The 14,389-nt window shown below is 44.1% G+C and overlaps 1 protein-coding gene across 1 annotated transcript in view; it reads left to right on the forward strand.

The window, feature by feature from the left end:
- The window catches only part of LOC117366910 (nuclear body protein SP140-like protein), a 219,978-nt gene that overhangs the window by 196,433 nt on the left and 9,156 nt on the right, over window positions 1-14,389 (forward strand). The window contains exon 17 of the mRNA XM_033958923.1: window positions 11,425-11,568. Within this exon, the coding sequence (XP_033814814.1) occupies window positions 11,425-11,568 (144 nt within the window). The remainder of the gene's footprint in view (window positions 1-11,424; window positions 11,569-14,389) is intronic.

The raw sequence follows: 14,389 nt of genomic DNA on the forward strand, positions 1-14,389 counted from the left end.
GGGCCACGGCCCATCAAGTCTGCCCACCACAATAACCCTCCCCTACCTTTCCCTATGAAGAGATCCCACGTGATGATCCCATTTTGTCTTAAAATCAGGCACGCTGCTGGCCTCAATTACCTGTAGCGGTAGATTATTCCAGCGATCAACCACCCTTTTGGTGAAGAAATATTTCCTGGTGTCACCGTGTAGTTTCCCACCCCTGATTTTCCATGGATGCCCTCTTGCTGCTGTGGGGCCCTTGAAAAAGAAGATATCCTCTTCCACCTCAATACGGCCCGTGAGATATTTGAATGTCTCAATCATGTCTCCCCTTTCTCTGCGTTCCTCAAGTGAGTACAGCTGCAATTTATTCAGCCGTTCCTTATACGGGAGATCCTTGAGTCCCGTGGCCATTCGCTGAACCAACTCAAGTCTCAGCACATCTTTGCGGTAATGCGGCCTCCAGAATTGTATACAGTATTCCAGATGGGGTCTCACCATGGATCTATACAAAGGCATAATGACTTCAGGCTTATGGCTGATGAAACGCCTACGTATACAACCTATGATTTGTCTTGCCTTAGATGAAGCTTTCTCCACTTGTTTGGCAGTCTTCATGTCCTCACTGATGATAACCCCTAAGTCACATTCTGCTACAGTCCTCGCTAGGATCTCACCATTAAGGGTGAAAGTCTTGCATGGATTTTGGCTGCCAAGGTGCATGACTTTACATTTTTCGGTATGGAAACTTAGTTGCCAGGACCTGGACCAGCACTCCAGTAGGAGTAGGTTGTGCACCATACTGTCAGGCATTGAGTTATCGACAGGCACTTTTTTTTTGTCTGTTATGTTCTTGCCTACTACATTGCATAGTTTGGCGTCATCGGCGAATAGCGTTATTTTACCTCAAAGCTCCTCAGCCAAGTCCCTTATGAAGATGTTGAAAAGGATCGGGCCCAAGACCGAGTTCTGCGGCACTCCACTGATCACCTCCGTCGTTTCGAAGGGGGTGCCGTTCACCACCACCCTCTGAAGCCTACCTCCAAGCCAGTCCCCAACCCATGCTGTCAATGTGTCTCCCAATCCTATAGAGCTCATCTTGCTCAACAACCTGTGATGTGGTACGCTATTGAATGCTTTGCTGAAGTCCAAGTATACGATGTCCAGGGACTCCCCAACATCCAGCTTCCCCGTCACCCAGTCAAAGAAGCTGATTAGGTTGGATTGGCAGGACCTCCCCTTGGTAAATCCATGTTGACGGGTATCTCATAGATTCTCCTCATTCAAGATCGTATCCAATTGGCGTTTGATTAGAGTTTCACTATTGATGTGAGACTCACCGGTCTGTAGTTTGCAGCCTCCGTCCTGCATCCTTTTTTGTGGAGTGGAATGACGTTAGCCGTTTTCCAGTCCAACGGGACTCTACCTTTACTAAGGGAGAGATTGAAGAGCGTGGATAGCGGTTCCGCCAAGACATCACTAAGCTCCCTGAGTACCCTGGGGTGTAGGTTGTCTGGCCCCATTGCTTTGTTAACCTTGAGATTAGACAGCTCACAGTGGACAGTGCTGGGCATAAACTCAAAATTTTGAAATGGGTCCACCGAGCTATCCCTCGTCTGCAGCTGAGGGCCGGATCCTGGTGCCTCACGGGTGAAGACTGAGCAGAAGTATTCATTTAAAAGTTTAGCTTTTTCGGAGTCCGATTCTACATAGTTCCCGTCTGGTTTCCTAAGGCATACTATCCCGCCTGTGTTTCTGTTTCTGTCGCTAATATACCTGAAGAAGGATTTATCGTCCTTCTTGATGTTCTTCGCTAGATTCTCCTCCATTCGGAATTTGGCCTCTCTGACCGCTGTTTTGACGGCTCTTGACTTGGTCAGATAGTCTTCTCTAGATTCCTGCTTCCCTGAGTGTTTGTAAGAGATGAATGCTCTTTTCTTTTATGAGGTCTGAGATCTCTGCAGAGAACCACTGTGGCTTATTATTTCTTCACCGTTTACTCACCGATTTTATATAACGGTTGGTTGCTTCTTGCATGGTAGCTTTCAGAGTTGACCACATTACTTCTACATTATCTGTTTCTGCTCGGTTTAGCAGCACCTGATGGATGAAATCCCCCATGCCCTCGAAGTTGGTGTCCTTGAAGCTGAGGACCTTGGTTAATGTGTTAGATTTTCAAAACCTTTCCTTAGATTGAACCATACCATGTTGTGGTCACTGGAGGCCAACGTGTCGCCCACCGAGACCTCTGTCACACTTTATCCATTGGTAAGTATCAGGTCCAGTATTGCCCGATCCCTTGTTGGCTCCAATACCAGTTGCCTGAGTCTTGCTCCCTGAATAGAGTCTAATAGCCTCCTGCTGCTGCTGGTCGCAGAGGAAAGTGTGGTCCAGTCTACATCAGGCATATTGAAGTCACCTAATAATACTGTGTCCCCACGCAAGGTGATATTCTCTATATCTCCAATTAATTCCATATCTAGGTCATCCAGTTGTCTTGGGGGTCTGTATACTACACCAAGATACAGGCATTTGTCCTTCCCCCTGGCCAAATTCACCCAAAGGGATTCCCCTGTGTACCTGACCTCTGCGATTCTGGTGACTTTAATGTCATCTTTGGTATATAGTGCTACCCCCTCCTCCCATTTTGCCCTCCCTGTCACGGCGAAGCAAGTTGTAACCCGGTATGACCATGTCCCAGCAGTGGGAGTCTGTGAGCCAGGTCTCGAATATCGCCACCACATCCAGGTCGGCGTTCCTCATTTCTGTCTCTAATTCCAGGATTTTGTTTCCCAAACTGTGGGCATTGACGTACATAGCCCTCCATGTTATATGTTTGCTATGTCTCTGTGGGGATATTCCCGCTTGAGCTACTTTGACTCCTTTAGTACAATTTGCAATGTGTGTACTTCTCCTAGACCCAGAATTACAGCGTGAACTTGCCCCAGACTCGGAAATGTATACATTCTCTCCCGACTCAGAATTACAATGTGAACCTACCCCAGATTCAGAAATGTGTGTATCCACTCCAGACCCAAACCCAGAAATGGAATGATTACTTACCTCAGTCTCAACAAAGTAATGGCAGCTTGGCTCGCCAGGTCGGTTAATTATGCCTGTACCCTCCCCCAACTTACCTAGTTTAAAGCCCTGTGAAGTAGGCAGACTAGTCGGTGCCCAAAGACGTTCTTTCCTCTTCTGGTCAGGTGTAGCCTGTCTGGTCGCTGTAGTCCTTGTAATGCCTCTCCATGGTGCAGGAACCCGAAGTTCATCTCCTTGCACCATCCGTGCAGCCAGTCGTTAGCCCTCTGGATGCAATCATCCCTAGCTCTACCCTTGCCCCTCACTGGGAGGATCGAGGAGAAGACCACCTGCGCATCCATCCTTCTCAGCTTCTCACCCAGGGCTCTAAAGTCCTCAGTTATGCTCTCCGGGGTGTTCCTGGCAGTGTCATTTGTCTCGACGTGAATGAGAAGCATGGGGAAGTGGTCTTGGGGCTTGATGAGTCTGCCAGGCAAGCGGTTACATTCCAGATCCTGGCCCCTGCAAACAGCAAACCTCTCTCGATAGTAAATCTGATCTACAGATTGGTCCCTCGGTGCCCCTCAGCAGCGAATCCCCAATAACCACCACTCTGCGCTTCCTAGGGGGGGCCGACCTGTTGTCACCGGAACTGGAACCATCTGCTGAACAACTTCCTGTACCTCATTGTCAGGTCCTTCCTGTAGCAGCTGGAATCTGTTCCTCAAGGTGATTTGCGGGGTCGATGCAGAGCTGCCCTGTATGTGAGAGAAAGAGACAAAATGAGAGGAAGGTCTTCTGCGTGTGCCTGTGGAGGAAGTTACCAGCTGCCAGGAATCAGCGTCTCTAGCCTCTTCCTGTATTCTGATGGTTGATCCCAAGGTTGCAGGTTTGGTTGCTTTGGGCGTAACGAGGATGGTCTTGTCAGGTTCCCGTTCGGAGATCTGGGACAGCTCCTGGATGACTCCGTTGATGAAGACCTCAATGAAGCGTCGATGAAGCTTCTCAGTCGCTGAACCTCCTCTCTCAGGCTCCTCAGTTCCAGCCAAAGGCTTCCATCTAGCTGATCCGTTGTTTCCGTCTGTGTGGAGACTGTGGTCATCTTTGTGGGGATGGCCTCGGTCTGTACTCCGTCCTGGCTCCCCCTCCGCCTGCACGAGGACCGTGGCCACCCCCTGGATCCCTTCGGTGACTGGACTGCCTGTCTTGAGTGAAGTCTTGTTGCTTCTAGTTCTACCTGCCATTTTCAAAAAAGTTTATTATTATTATTTTTTTTATGTTAGTTCTTTGTCAGATAGTGTTAAGGTAGTTAGTTATTGATCAGATAGTTTGAGGGATAGAGGTAGTCAGTTTATTTATTTTTTTTTTAAAATTAGTTAAGGCTGCTTGTTAGTTGGTGGGCAAGAAAGGTCTGTCTGATTTAAATGTTTTGAGGATAGAGTGACTGGTGAGATCTGCCTGTTGTTTAGTGTGAAAGGCCTGGTTGCTAGTTGGCTAGGTAGAAGGGTCTGCCTGGTTGAAAGTTTGGTAGAAAGTCTGCCTTTTGTTTAGTGTGAAAGATCTGGTTGCTTGTGTGAAAGGTATGGTTGCTTGTTGGCTAGGTAGAAGGTCTGCCTGATTAAAAGTTTGGTAGAAAGTGGAAAGGAAGACAGAAGTTAATTAGTTAATTAGCTAGGTGATGAGAGTTCAAAGATAGACTAAAGTTAGACTGAAGTTGAAAGCCCTTCCTTGAGGCCCTTCGCAAAGGCGCTCTCGCTAAGGCGAGCGCCTTTGCCGCTCGCCAAATGGCTGCGTGCCGTTGGCGATGTGACGTCGGGAGTGGGCGGAGTTACCACCCGCCTCTTCCCCTCTCCGTGACCCATCTGCCTCTCTCTACGTCCTCCGATGGCAGTGCTCCTCTATCCGCTCACTTTCACCGCCTCTCTGATCGCTTCTCCTGCCTTCTCTGCTCCTCTCCGCTCCCCTTTACTGCCTCCTCCGGCTCTCCGTGCACTTCTCCTGCCTTCTCCGCTCCCCTTAACTCCTCCTTCGATTCTCTGTGCACTTCTCCTGCCTTCTCCGCTCCCCTTAACTCCTCCTCCAACTCTCCCTTCACTTCTCTGCTCCTGCTGTTAGTCCTCCCGCCCTCACTGCTATGTCAGCCTTCTCCAAACCTGCAATTTGGAATCAAGCACACTCTCACCACTCGCATTTCCTCCGATCTGCTCTCTGCTCCACCATGTGCTTGCACCCCTAGGCTGGCCTAGCGCTGAGGACCCTCCGTTGGCTCATTCCCTTTTATGGGGGGAGATCGGCTGTGACGTCCGGGGTGGGCGGAGTTACCACCCGCCTCTTCCCCTCTCCGTGTCCCATCTGCCTTTCTCTACGTCCTCCGATGGCAGTGCTCCTCTATCTGCTCACTTTCACCGCCTCTCTGATTGCTTCTCCTGCCTTCTCTGCTCCCCTTCACTGCCTCCTCCGGCTCTCCATGCACTTCTCCTGCCTTCTCCGCTTCCCTTAACTCCTCCTCCGATTCTCCGTGCACTTTTCCTGCCTTCTCCGCTCCCCTTATCTCCTCCTCCGACTCTCTCTTCACTTCTCTGCTCCTGCTGTTAGTCCTCCCGCCCTCACCGCTATGTCAGCCTTCTCTGAACCTGCAATTTGGAATCAAGCATACTCTCACCACTCGCAGTTCCTCCGATCTGCTCTCTGCTCCACCACGTGCTTGCACCCCCTAGGTTGCACCGGGGAGATAATTTTCATTGCCATCTAAGGCATTGGCTATGCCCATTTTCAAGAAACTTTTCCAGATGATTCCTGGGTCTAGATGAAGCCATGTTTTCTTCACCCATTTTATAAGAAGATGGGTTTCTGGCTTTTGCCTATAACCACCCTTGGTGAAAGTGAGGGCTCCTCGGACCATCAAATTGTCCCACTGTCCCACTGATTTTGCTTGAAGGCTTTGAAAGACCTGCTCCATGATACAATAGTAGGCTGAAGGAGGCTTGTGCAGCCTCAAGGTATCATGGTCATATCACTATTGCCTCCAAAGAAATCACACTTCCTTCATAACTTCTTGACCTCTGCAGTTTTGTGGCTGTGAAAGGCATCCCATAGTATTGCTATTCGGCAGACTAGTTAGACTAGAAAGAAGCACAGCTATTAGTATTACAGCCAAAATGTCTGTCTCCACCTGCTGATCATGGTGAGCTATTACCTATCAGTGAACTGTACCGGTCTGGAGAATCTAAGAGAAAGAAAATTAGCAAGTTAGAACCTAATTTCTCCTTAATGCGGCTTTAAGTATTGTGACTGAGTGTCAGCCAGGTGAAAAGTCCAGCTTGGGGTCTCCCAGTACATGCACCAGACTGAGCAGATGAATAGTGGATGGTAGAGAGTAGGGTAAAGCCTGGTTTAAAAAGTTCAGTACTACCAATGCTCCTCTAGATACACAAAGCTTTTATTAGAACAAGGACAAAAAACATGTAGTTCAAAGACAGCACTCACAATAGTACTTTTTCAGGTAATTGTGTCCCAAAACACCATAGCTTCAAACAACAGCTTGGTTCTCCTGGGTTCTCATTACTGTTAATAAAAAGACCCCACCCTCCCCACTTTCGTTATGTTATCAGTTTCAGCTATGCTTTGGAGTTGGTGCCCTTTGATTAAACCAGTTCAGGGCTCCATATAAAAAATGATAGGCAAATCCTAACCTTAAACTTCTGCCATTGTTTCCCTTTCACAATTCACAACATTTTACTTTCCTAGCATATATTCTAGCCAGGCTTTGGTACTGGCTTCCCACAGTCCAGCATTCACCTTCATGGAATGGCAGGCAAATCCTTCTCATTAGTCATCTGCCACTATTTCCTTTTTACATAGAAACATCTAGTCTGCCCATCCGCAGTAACCATTATCTCTTTCTCTCTCCGAGAGATCCCACGTGCCTATCCCAGAATTTAGACAGTCTCTGTTTCCACCACCTCTCCTGGGAGACTGTTCCTTGCATCTACTACCCTTTCTGTAAAAAAGTATTTCCTCAGATTACTTCATCCAATGCCCTCTCATTGCAGAGTTTCCTTTCAACTGAAAGAGACTCGATTCATGCACATTTATATTATGTATTTAAATGTCTCTATCATATCTCCCCTCTCCCACTTTTCCTCCAAACCTCCAAACCTGAGATCTTTAAGTCTGTCCCCATAAACCTTATCACGAAGCCTTCCTCTGGACCGACTCAATCCTTTTTATATCTTTTGAAGGTTCGGCCTCCAGAACTGTACACAGTAGTCTAAATGAGGTCTCACCAGAGTGTTATACAGAGGTATCAATACCTCCTTTTTTCTACTGGCCATACCTCTCCCTAAGTAACCTAGCATCCTTCTAGCTTTCGCCATCACCTTTTCGACCTGTTTGGCCACCTTAAGATCATCACATACAATCACACCCAAGTCTCACTCTTCCATCGTGCACATAAATTCTTCACCCCCTAAACTGTACCGTTTCCTCAGGGTTTTGCAGTCCAAATGCATTACTTTGCATTTCTTAGCATTAAATTTTAGTTGCCAGATTTCAGACCATTCTTCAAGCTTCGCCAGGTCTTTCTTCATGTTATTCACACCATCTGGCATATCTACTCTATTGAAGATTTTCCTATCATCCGCAAAGAGGCACCTCTTACCCGACAACCCTTCAGCAATATCATTTATAAAAATGTTAAAAAGAACAGGCCCAAAAACCTTGAGGTACACCACTTGTAATATCCCTTTCTTCAGAATGATCTCCATTGATCACTACCCTCTGTCACCTTCCACTCAACCAGTTCCTGACCCAGCCCGTCACTTTAGGACCCCTCCCAAGGGCATTCAGTTTATTTATTTGATGTCTGTGTGGAACACTGTCAAAGGCTTTGCTAAAATCTAAATACACCACATCTGGCGCTCATCCTCTATCCAATTCTCTGGTCACCCAGTCAAAGAAATTGATCATATTTGTCTGACAAGTCCTACCTCTAGTGAATCCATGTTACCTCTGGTCCGGTAATCCACAGGATTCCATAAACTTGACCATTCTCTGTTTTAAAAGCGATTCCATTAATTTTCTTACCACAGAAGTCAGACTTACCGACCTGTAATTCCCTACTTCTTCCTTACTTCCACTTTTGTGGAGAGGGACCACATTCGCCCTTCTCCAATCTCCTGACTCTAGAGACTCTAGAGACTCGTTGAAAAGGTCAGTCAGCGGAGCTACCAGAACTTCCCTAAGTTCCATCAACACTCTCGGATGTACACCATCCGGCCCCAACACTTTGTCTACCTTTATTTTATTTAGCTCGGCACGAACACAACCCTCTGAAAATTGATCAGGGTCTATTACTGCTCCATCCTTATTCACGTTTGTCTTCTGTGGTCCCACTCCCAGTGCTTCAGCCGTGAACACAGAACAGAAATATTTGTTAAGCAATTCAGCCTTTTCTTTATCAGCTCTACATATTCCTCCCCTTCACGTTTGAGTCTCACAATGCCACTTTTGCACTTCTTCCTATCACTATAATATCTAAAAAAAAATGTCTTGTCTCCCCGTTTTACCGTGTCAGCTTTTTTTTCTTCCATTTGCATCTGTGCTTTCCTGACTACACAACCAGCCTCTCTTAACTTTTCCAGATATTTTTGCCTGTCTTCCTCTTTCTGCGATCTTTTGTAGTTTATGAAAGCTAACCTCTTATTCTTTACCTTCTCAGCTACTACTTTTACTTACTTGCCTAACAAAAAGGTTTGTCGCCCTTATTATCACTCCTTTTAGTTTTGCTCACAGCATTTCTACTCCTTCTAGACATTCCCACCCAGACAACAATTCCTTGACGTAAACCCCCATCCGAACATAGTTAGTTTTTTTTTAAACTCTAGAACCTTTGCTTTTGAATGAGCCCTCTCTATACCCATTTTAATATTAAACCGTACCATGCATTGATCACTGGATGCCAGATGATCACCCACTGTAACATCAGAAACACTTTCCCCATTTGTAAGCATTAAGTCCAGTATGACTCCATCCTGTGTGGAATAATCTAGGATCTCCCTACTTCTAGAAGACCCCGCAGTAGGGATACCTCAATCAACATCCGGCATGTTAAAATCACTGCTTGCTCACTTCCGGCTCACCACACAATTGTTTCCCATGTACTCACCTTTATAGGACCCCCAGGGACCCCTAAAGAAGACTTTTTGTCGAAATGCAGACCGTATCGGGTCCTGTATCCCTAGCGGACTAGGTCCTTTAAGGCTTTTATGTGGATGATTTATTTTTATGTGGATAAAATTATTTTATGTGGATGATTTCAATGTACCTTTGGAACTTTGACACTTTCAAATAAAGTCCATTTAGGAACATCGTCACTCAACAGAGTTTTTTGGTTTTCTCTGGATTTTCTTCTTTGTGGATATTTTGGGGTCAATTCCTTTTGTTTTAGGCTTTGTGATGTACCTTGATTGCTTGTTTTTCTCAGCTGTATTCCTGTCATAAACCCAGCGAGGTTTGGCTTCTGGCTTTTGTTCCTTCCAGCCTCTGCCTTACTCTACCTCCGTCTGACTCACTTACCTGGGACAATTAAGACTGGCTTCAGGTGTGGGCCTCACTCTGATTGATGGAGTCTTCTTGGGAGTAATGAACCTGTTTGATCTAGCTTTCTGGCTAGGGAATCGGTTGGCTTTGACATCAGGAATTCTCTGTTTAGTTTTTCTGGGTTGACAGAACCTTGCTGTGCTGTAGCTATTTCACTAGGTGCTTACCTAGAAAAAGATAAATAGGTATTGGCATGGGCTTGTTCCTTTTCTTGCTTGTGTCTAGGCCTAGGAGTAGGTTTATTATGGCCAGCATCTAGCACATTGGGGCTTCCCTATGACAGTATGTGCTTTGCAAAAGTAAACAGGTACTTTTCAGGTGAAAATCCACCTATTCTGATTCAGCAAATCTGTTTAATTTCTCATGCTACACACATAGAACTTAAAAAAATATATATATTTTACATACAGTAAAATAACTGAGCGTTCATTATTAGCAGGTCAATATTTAGCTGGGCTGTTGTTATTTTTAAACATCAGCTTCCACAACTGAATTAAATCCAGACGGCAACCAGCATTGAATTTTTCCATTTAGCACTGACCAATGACATTGTAGGGTCCTTTTACTGAATTACGGTAAGTGCTAGCTTGTGCTTACCACACATTTAAAAGGCTTACAGCGGCACGTGCACTGCCGTCCCACAGTAAATTTGCTTGTCTGCATGTGTACACTGCGTGCTAAAATAATTTTTCAGAATTTTCTCTTAAGTTGGTGTGTTTGGGGAGGGGGGGAGAGCTGGTATGACCACACTAATCAGTTAGAGTGTGAGGTATTGCCATGTGCTAATTGATTAGTGCATGGGCCCTTACCACCTATAAAATAGATGCTGGTAAGGGCTCATGCAGTAACTCTCTTTTTAATGGCTGCGCGCCAATGGCAAAATTAGTGCATGGCTATTAATTAGGAAAATGGGAAAGTTTGGTCATTTTCTGGCTGTTGCACATATGGCTTTAGCATGCAGGAAAGATGCGTAAGTGGCACACTAAGGACACTTTTGCCATGGCTTTAGTAAGAAGTCCTCTATGGGAGAAATTCTCTAACTGCTCAGAGAGTGGCTGGCATGAACGATCCTATTCTGTAAAGGATTGTAGGCACCTATTTTCCTTTATAGAATATTAGCTAACAGCAAAAGTACAAATTAGGTACTTATACCAGCCTCTGTGTATGCCTACCTGTAAAATGATTGTTCTGTAAGATATGTGCATATTTACAGAAGAGCACCTAGACAGGTGTTTGGCATTTCCATGGCTATAAAATGATTTATATGAATAGTTAATTGGTGTGTAATATTACTGCGTATTTTACAGAATTGACTTCTACCTCAGTGTAAGTAGGCCTTGATGAGATTCTGGATGTGTTGCAAGATGCCAGCGAGGAGAGGTCTGGGCGCCAGCTGCCTACCTATAGGATGTGCCTTTCATGGCGAGAGGCATGTCCTATAGGCAGTCAGCCGGCGTCTTTCCTCCTCTTCGCACCACCCTACTGGCATACCAATTTCAGGGTTAGCAAGCTCAGGGCCCCATCTGGAGGGCCTCTGTACATGCATGGATGTCAACTTGATGACATCGCATGTGTGTGACACCATCACGTCGACGTCCATATATGCCCGGAGGCCCTCCAGTTGCCACCCCGAGTTTAGTTTCTATCCATATAGTGCTGCTTGATATCCTCAGGGAGCTACAGCTAAGTGAAAAATCCAAATAACTGTATTAGTTATCTGGATATTTCCCTTTTAATATTAACCCTTAAGTCTCTAATCAGTTTTCACAAAAAGTCATTATATGGACCATCTTTAATTCTTACGTCATCTGATTTTCTCAGATTCAGAATTATTCTTCCTATATTGAGAAACCCATGTGGCTAGATCATGTAAAGCAAAAGTTGTTTAAAAAAAAGTATAACACAGTGGAGAGTTTTGTACAAGATATTCGTCTAATCTTCAAGAACTGTCGGACTTTTAACAAGGTAAATGAGTCCCCTTATTTACTTGCCTTTGATGTTGTTTCTTTCCTCCTGGTTTGAATTCTCTGCATCCTCTAAACTGCTCAAAATCTGAGATGTTTCAATAACATTTCACCTCCCAATGTAACCTTTCTCTTTCCTGGCTTTTTTCCTTGTACATCACATTTTTCTTTTTTAGAAAGAAGTTGCTTCTCTTCTTGTAAAGTGGATATTTCTGGACACAGAATAGGAAAGTAAACATATTTACACCTATGCAGATGATATTTTCATCTTATTGGAGGTAGACTCAATATTAATTAACTTAACATCTAACATTAATTCTTGTATTTCTAGACTTCAAACTTGGGCTACCTCCATTCAGATGAAACTCAACACTACAAAGACCAAATTACTATGGGCTCCTTTTATCAAGGTGCAGTAGGCGGTTAACGCGTGGAATACCGCACGTTCAACTGCCTGCCACGCTAGTCACTGACACCTCCATTGACGAGGCGGTAGTTTTTTGGCTTGCTGCGGGGGTTAGTACGTGATGAAATGTCCGACACACTAACCCCCGTAGCGCACCTTAATAAAAGGAGCCCTATGGATTGGTCGCAAGCCAGATTCTCTTCCCCTTTCAGTGCCTTTGTTGTCTGGAGATTATTTGAAGATTGAATTTTCTTCTAATATATTGGGTTTTATGCTTAATTTTTCACTTTCTTTACAATTTCAGGTTAACAACTTAACTAAAAAATGTTTTTTTAGTCTTCATATGTTGAGAAGGGTTCAACACTTTTTCTATCAGTACCATTTCGCTACATTAGTGCTAACAATTATATTGCAACTCTTTATACATGTCCTTGAGCAAGGGTAATTTAAAAAGGTTGCAATTAGTCCAAAACACGGCGGCCAAATTGATCTTTTGAAAAAAGAAGTTTGAACATGCTTCTCCTTTATTGAAAGCACTCCAATTCATCTTAGAATAAAATTTAAGTGTGCTAGTATAATTTTTAAAATCATATATGGTATGTTCACACCATTAGTTGTTATTTCATTTAACTCCTTACGGCCTATAAGATCAAGATTGTCTCAAATGTTTAAACTCTTGTTCCCTTCTGTTAAGGGTGTTAAATCTATGAGATATATCTTCCGATCTTTTGTTTACATTTTTGTGACTATCTGGAATGAACTTCCTTATGAGATTAGATCACTTATCTCTCTTCATCTGTTTAGGAAATTCTTGAAAACTTATCTTTTCCAACAGTCTCTGGATGATTGCAAAAATTTAATCGTTCACTTATCAAGGTGGGCCAATTAATTTGGACTCCTCTTTCGTCTCTAACACTTTTTCCTTTACACTAATTATGTAAACCAAGTCGAGCACCTGTATATGGGGATGATTCGGTATATAAACCTAAGGATTGGATTGGATAAGTAGTCTGTGACTCCGTTGTTTGTGGAGGCTAAAGTGAGGTATGGCTAGGGTCAGTGTTTGGCACAAATAGGCTGAGTGGAATAGAGCAAGTTAAAATCCTTGGTGGTGGTGGTGATGGTGGTGGAGTTTAACACCTATGTCATCAGTAAACAGATATTGGGGCACTTTTGAATACTATAAGGAAGGAGTCCATTATGTCTCCTCAGGACCTCTGTTACTGATGGCAATATGCACACTGAATATACTCTAGGAATTTTGGTAAAAAAATTCAAAATAATGTACCAAAATAATACAACATATTGAACAAAATATTTCAGTATTCAGCTCATAGACAGGCCTAGCTCCTTAGGCTCATTGGTACAGCTGTAGCCTCTGCACCCAGAGGTTGTGAGTTCAAATCCCAGTGCTGTTCCTTGTGACCCTGGGTAAGTCACTTAATCCTCCAGTGCCTACCACTTTGAGTATCAGCTCTGAAATGCCAATGCCACAAAAAGGTGATATACAAATCCCCATTCCCTTTTCCTAGTCCAGCATCTTCCTGTTAGCCATATGATGAATGGTGTTCAGAAACTTTCCTTAGAGAATGACACAGTGACAAAATTCATCACCATTCCCATCCCCACAGATAACTTCAGTGTCTATCTTAACCTCAGTCCTTCTACACCAGCATTCTTCAATGCAAGGCTTGAGGGTCAGTGGTTGTGCCCATTCATACTCTGATTCTTCCCTCTCTCCTTATGGAAAGACATGGAGATGGTTTCCCACAGTTATCCGTGGGGATGGGAACGGTGATGAATTTTGTCACTGTGTCAGCAACCATAAAATGATTTATCTATCAGGATTTTTTTGGTAGATTGCCAAATGGTCACCAGGCTTACTGGTCTTTAGTTTGTTGTTGAATTACCAAACATGTTTAGAATATGTTTTATTTGTATTAGCTATATCTAATGCTTATAGCAACAGTTTCAGAACTAGGGAAGTCAGTGCTCAATTCCCACTGTCATTCCTTGAGATCTTGGACAAGTAGCTTAACTTTCAATAGCCTCAGGTACAAACAAATTGTAAGCCCTCCAGACTCAGGAAAATACTACTGTAGCATTTTTTTGCTACTTTAGCTTGTCTGCGGTGTTCTTTGCTCACATGTTTAAAGACAATAGACTTTTCTGTCCAATTTTTTATATGTGAGTTTGCAAACTATTGGACCCCTGAGGAAGGCGTGTTCACCGAAACACGGACCGTGTAGGGTCCGGTTGGATTTTTATCACAATATTTTTTAGCATTGTACTTTTTAAATTGAATTTTCATGGTTTTATATGTCAGTGTTTAATAAATTATCTCCAGAACATCTGTATCCACAGTTTTTGTTTTTCTTTTCATCGGTGGATTGCTTTCACTGTGGATCATCGGGTC

Source organism: Geotrypetes seraphini, chromosome 9 (assembly GCF_902459505.1).
Source record: "Geotrypetes seraphini chromosome 9, aGeoSer1.1, whole genome shotgun sequence".
Lineage (NCBI taxonomy): Eukaryota > Metazoa > Chordata > Amphibia > Gymnophiona > Dermophiidae > Geotrypetes > Geotrypetes seraphini.